The sequence below is a fragment of the Sinocyclocheilus grahami genome, unplaced genomic scaffold, assembly GCF_001515645.1.
Source record: "Sinocyclocheilus grahami isolate Dianchi unplaced genomic scaffold, SAMN03320097.WGS_v1.1 scaffold801.1, whole genome shotgun sequence".
Lineage (NCBI taxonomy): Eukaryota > Metazoa > Chordata > Actinopteri > Cypriniformes > Cyprinidae > Sinocyclocheilus > Sinocyclocheilus grahami.
In genome coordinates, this window is record NW_015505980.1 from 336,602 (window position 1) to 342,138 (window position 5,537).

General features: G+C 39.3%; 1 protein-coding gene across 1 annotated transcript in view; it reads right to left on the reverse strand.

Annotated features, from left to right (window-relative positions):
* Nucleotides 1–5,537, reverse strand: part of LOC107561969 (GTP-binding protein 2-like) — a 39,832-nt gene that overhangs the window by 30,117 nt on the left and 4,178 nt on the right. Inside the window, exons 4-5 of the mRNA XM_016246527.1 lie at nucleotides 4,562–4,670; nucleotides 4,167–4,474 (exon numbers count right to left, since the gene is read on the reverse strand). Coding sequence (XP_016102013.1) covers nucleotides 4,167–4,474; nucleotides 4,562–4,670 — 417 coding nt within the window. The remainder of the gene's footprint in view (nucleotides 1–4,166; nucleotides 4,475–4,561; nucleotides 4,671–5,537) is intronic.

The following is a 5,537-nucleotide window of genomic DNA, read 5'->3' on the forward strand; positions in this document are numbered from 1 at the left end:
TCATACAGATAAGAGTAATACATCTTTCAAATCTGCAAAGACTCTACGTTTATTTGTGTGCACTCACAATAACAACAAAACATTGCGCTTTTGTAAAATAATGAAAGCAAACATGATGTGCTTTCTGCCGTCTCGGTCTGTGAACTTGAGCGCGAAACTCTGTGTATATCTTTGCCTTACAGACGTTAAAAATGAGTGAAATGTCTACTTTCAAATGAATCAACTCGAATGGAAAACAAATATTCTCAGATTATGTAATCCGTGTGAAACATGCATACAGACGCATCCACTACTGCGGAGATGACGAGTCAGTCTCAGTGTCTCCGACTTCATCTCTTAAACCGAGAACAAAGAAAGCACTAGTTTATCAGTGAATTATTAAAATGTTAATGCAGTCTCCTTACTGTTTTCCCCGACACATTCATAATCATAGCTTCTGCGCAAGTGTGGCAAGATTTATGAGTGTGCTTGAGCGCTTATTAGGCTTAGTAGGCAATTAAAGGCTCATTATAATGATTTAAATGATTATTATTAATAAATGTGTGATTAGTCGACTAATGCTTAAAATGAATGACTACTAGTCGACCAGAAAAATCCTTAGTCGAGGGCAGCCCTAATTTTTTTCGTGGTAAACTCTAAACAATACTTTTGGGTTGAACTATTTTTAGTGTAAAACATGTTGAAGATTAGCCTCTCCATTGACATCCATTCAAACAAAACGGGCTCTGGTCTCCTTTCCCACATACTGCCAGATCGGAAGCATTAGCTTTAGCCGTTACGCTTTTTCGGCTAATGGCCGGAGGCTTGCCTTCTAGTGGCTTTGGCATCGGCGCTCACTATGCTCCCTTACCGGAAATAACGTCACATTTTTGAAGCGTGAAGCATAAACCACACGAGTCAACTCGATAAATATAATGACACGCGATAGAAGATTTGAAAAGACAAACCGTCGCTACACAGGTAATGAACACATCTAATTATCATTTATAATTAATATTCGGTTGAAATGTTGTGAGAAGAACATGTAACGGAACGATGTGTTTAAAGAGAATAAAAAATAATATAAAAATTAGATTGGTCCTGCCTGTTGTTTATTAATTCCAGTGATGACGTTCTACTGTGTTGTCCGTTGACGCTGTACGTAATCATATCACTGGAATTCGAGTGTTCACTGTCCCAATGTGCAGCGAGTCAGGGAACTTACCAGTGACTGGAACTACCTGTGCAATAAACGGTTTTACTGCATACCTGCCAGCCAATCAGAATCCAGTATTCAGACAGACCATGGAATAAGGGTAATTAATAGGACTGCACTTATCAGTAGCGGACTGCTGTGTGAAAGCTGCTTCCTCTCACAAGAGACACCTAAGAGGGGAATTCACCCCATTTTCAAAAATGAAATTCAGGCCCTGAATAAATGTCTAAAAATCCTGATTGAAGTATCACTATAAATAGTTATAAATGATAAAACGAAGGCTTTAAAAAGATCGGTATCGGTGATCGTATCGGCAGATACTGCTTTCTGTGATCGGCCTCAAAAATCCTGATCGGAGCACCCCTAGTAATTAACCTACAAATGGCTTACTTACAGCGGTCTCTTCATATTAAACCAGAACAGGAGTAAATTACAGGCTGTGGATGGGTGGCCCTGTGGCCTGCAGTCACAACTAGACTGCCACGTCTCAAGTTTCCCTATACTTTCATTCAAGACCCACTTTGGTCCAGGACCAGAGCAGCCTTGAGGTATTCTGGGGTATGGAAGACAGAAGGAATGGGGGCGACACTTAAGAGTGACGCTCTGCATTACATAAGATCATATGCTAGTATCCGGGAGAACAGCGGATTCATCACTACATGCCAAAGAAGGATTGACGTGTCCAAACATTATGAGGCCTATTTGTGTCACTTGCCCTGCCTGATTTGACATTTATTAGACTGGCACTATCTGAGATAAAAAGGTTCAAGCAAACAGCAGCCTCATGGCACAGCGTCAGACGTCAGGGCTCCAGACTGCGACCATTTTTTCTGGCGGTGCGACTACTTTTTGTGAGTGGTCACACTGGCGCGACCACCCCGTTGACCAACTCATAAGCGCTGCCATTTCTGTTGCATTTGAGAAACATCAAATGGCAAACGAAACTAAACCGCGCTACGTTTGAGCTGCGCAGCGCAGACCGTTCATCAGCTCAGACCGCGACACAAACAAACTTGCTCGAGCTCAGAACAGCTTTACTCGGGAGCCAAAGTTGATTTTGCGACACTGTTACAGCACAGATGCTGTGAGATCCAGTGAGAAGCATTTGAATTCGCCGCACAATGATAAGGTTGCTGCAAGATCTAGTGAGAATCATTCAAATTCTGCACAGAATTCTGTTATAAACAGCACTGACATACGTCAGGAAACCAGAAGCGGTAACGCTAACTGTAACCATGGTGTTGTGGTAGAAATAGTTGAATGCATTTCATCATTCATTTCAAGGTTTGTACAACCTTTTGAGAGAGAAATTCAAGCACTTTTCAATGACTTTCAAGCATTTCACACAACTATTTCCAGCACTTTAAAGCTCTAAAATGATCCCGTTTGAATGTTATTTTTAATGGGATGACCAAAATATACTTTGTGGTAAACAAACACTTACATAAAATTAAAAAAATACATCAAATCACAATTATAACCAATACGGCAGCAGAGGAGCACTTATTGGCTTACTAATCATTCATTTCTACTTTTTCTCTATATTTTGAAATTATAAGATCACTATTATAAAATATAATATCAAATCATCAAGAAATCAGATTTTGTCAGAATTTTACACTTTTTTGTGTATAAAGTAAGAAAAGTCACAAAGTGCCTTGAAAAACAAACTTTTCTTCAGTTTGCTACTAAATCACACATAATCACTGAAGTTGGTCAGTTCCATATACTAGAAGAATAAAGGTACATTTAATAAGAGTGGAATATATACATTTTCTATATAAAAATTAGATTTTGCACCTGTTACTGTTGTTAATTAAAGTAAATTTTGTATGCATTTTAAAGGGATAGTTCACCCAAAAATTTAAATGTGATGTTTATCTGCTTACCCTCAGGGCATCCAAGATGTAGGGGACTTTGTTTCTTCAGTAGAACACAAACAAAGATTTTTAACTCAAACCGTTGCAGTCTGTCAGCCATATAATGCAAGTGGATGGGAATCACGGCTTTGAGAGTCATAAAACATACACAAACAAAACCAAATTAAACCCTGCGGCTCGTGACGATACATTGATGTGAAAAGACACGAAACGATCGGTCTGCGCAAGAAACTGAACACTCTATCTACAATCACAATTAGGAGTGTCAATGGTCCATTTGAGAGACAGGTGGCGGTAATGCACTTATAAAGTCTGCGATCCGCCGTAAAGCAAGAATAAGAAGAAGACGCTTCACACGCCGGCTGAAGAAGAAGACGCGAACACGCTCAGGACAGTTCAGACATTGCGGAGAAAATCAGAGGTAAAAAAACTATATAAAAAACAACTGCATGAAAGAAAACATACTGCCTGTATTACACGTTTATTTTATATTCCAGCTTGCATGTTTTACAGGTATTTTCAGCTCATGAGTGCTTTTTCCATAATGTGGAGAGTGTGTGTGCATGGTTGCCAGGTTGGGAACAATAAGTAAGCCAACATTCAAAAAATGTATTAATTTATGAAAACAGGGTTTTAAACTCTTGACATCTGGCAACCGCAAACATGAACTCTTGTGGAGGCTTGTTACCCATGCAAGATAACACAAATGTCAAAGTAAAATTAAATGTTGTCAGGATAAGAAACCAGCAGGCCAATATCGCAGAGGATAATGATTATTAAATCGACAGAACCAGAAATCGTGATCGCGATTAAAATGAGATTTAATGTGCAGCTCTATGATAATCCATAATACACATTTAGGGTGAAGTTACGGCTGGGCAGTACATAACAGTAGAAATGTGTAAACAGTAAATATATTTGTGTGGCTATTAGTGGGCAGCTATTAAAGTGTGAAGAGTGAAAGAGAGGCAAGACCTAATGCAAAAATACAAATCGGGACACGTCCCAAACAAGTTCAGGCAAGCAAGAACTTGCTATAAAACGGGGTTAGGCACATTTTGAGCTTAGTTTGTTTACAGCTGCCAAGCTACAATGAAACTTTACATGCTATCATAGAAATAAACATATGTGTGATCACAGGAAAGCGACGCTCTTCAGGCAGTCTGCGCTTGTCTGAGACACACAGCGCAGCAGTTCTCACCTCTCCTCTGCTGTCGAAGCCCAGGATCTCAATGCTGATACTCGAGGTTCGTCCGGTCTGGATTTCATGAAGGTGTCTGAAGAGGTTGAGTCGCGCTCTCCCTCTCCCGTTGTCCAGCTCTCCTTGTGTAAGCACACCAAGCAGAGTGGACTTCCCCGAGTCCACGTTACCCAGCACTGCTACCCGCAGGTCCAGGAACTGCAGATGCGTCACGTAACACCATTAACACAGGCCTGAGAGCGTCAAACACATCAGAAGAACATGACACAAACACCAGACGCTTACCTGCTGATCATCTGGCACTTTCCTGATGAGCACCTCAGCGATTCTGTGAGGCTCGTCCGAGTCATAATCCACCTCCCTCTCTCTGAGAACTGTAATGTCTGCACCCACCCTGAACACACACACACACACACACACAGCATTCACACACACAGCAGCCCTTCTCGTGACAACAAGCACACTTTAGCATACTTCAGAAGAGTGCTAATGACTGAAATAACACACTTTATAAGAATATACTTCAGTGACAACTGAATGTTTTCTGACACTTAACTGCAATTAAACGAAATATTAAATGCATGTAAAATGCAATTAGCTGAGTGCTTTTTTGACACACTTAAATACATCTTTTATGTAATTTCATATTATATTTTAACTATGGTTACTAATAAGTACTACTGAAAGTACAGACAGGTATTTATGATAAACTAAAATATACTTTAATATAATTTATTGAAACATGCATATCATGTATTTAAACATATTTGCAATAACACATTTGTAATGATGAATTTGCCATTTAGTAAATTTAAAATATATTAATTTCAATGAAAAATAACACTTTTTCATTATTCAACACAACAAAATAAGTGTACGTCTTTAAAGCACAACAAAAGAGGATTAAAACAAAGACTTAAAATTTACTTTATATAGAAAAATACTCTTTTGTATTTTAATATTTATGCACATGTATCAGACAGTACAACTAATACTACCATGATGGACACGCATTTTACAAGAATATTATTATGATTGCATGAGCACTTTCTCTTGCTACAGCCTTGAGGGGAGTATGACCTGTGCATGCTCCTGTGATATTTGATTTGATGTAACTATGAGACAAGATGAGTTTGTCAGGTTAATAATAGCATGCAGAATGAGCGTGAGCGGAGGCCGGTGTCTGTGTGTGTTCGTACCTCTCACTAGGGTTGTGACGGTGAGGAAATTTTCCCACCAGTTAATCGACGTGTGACAACAC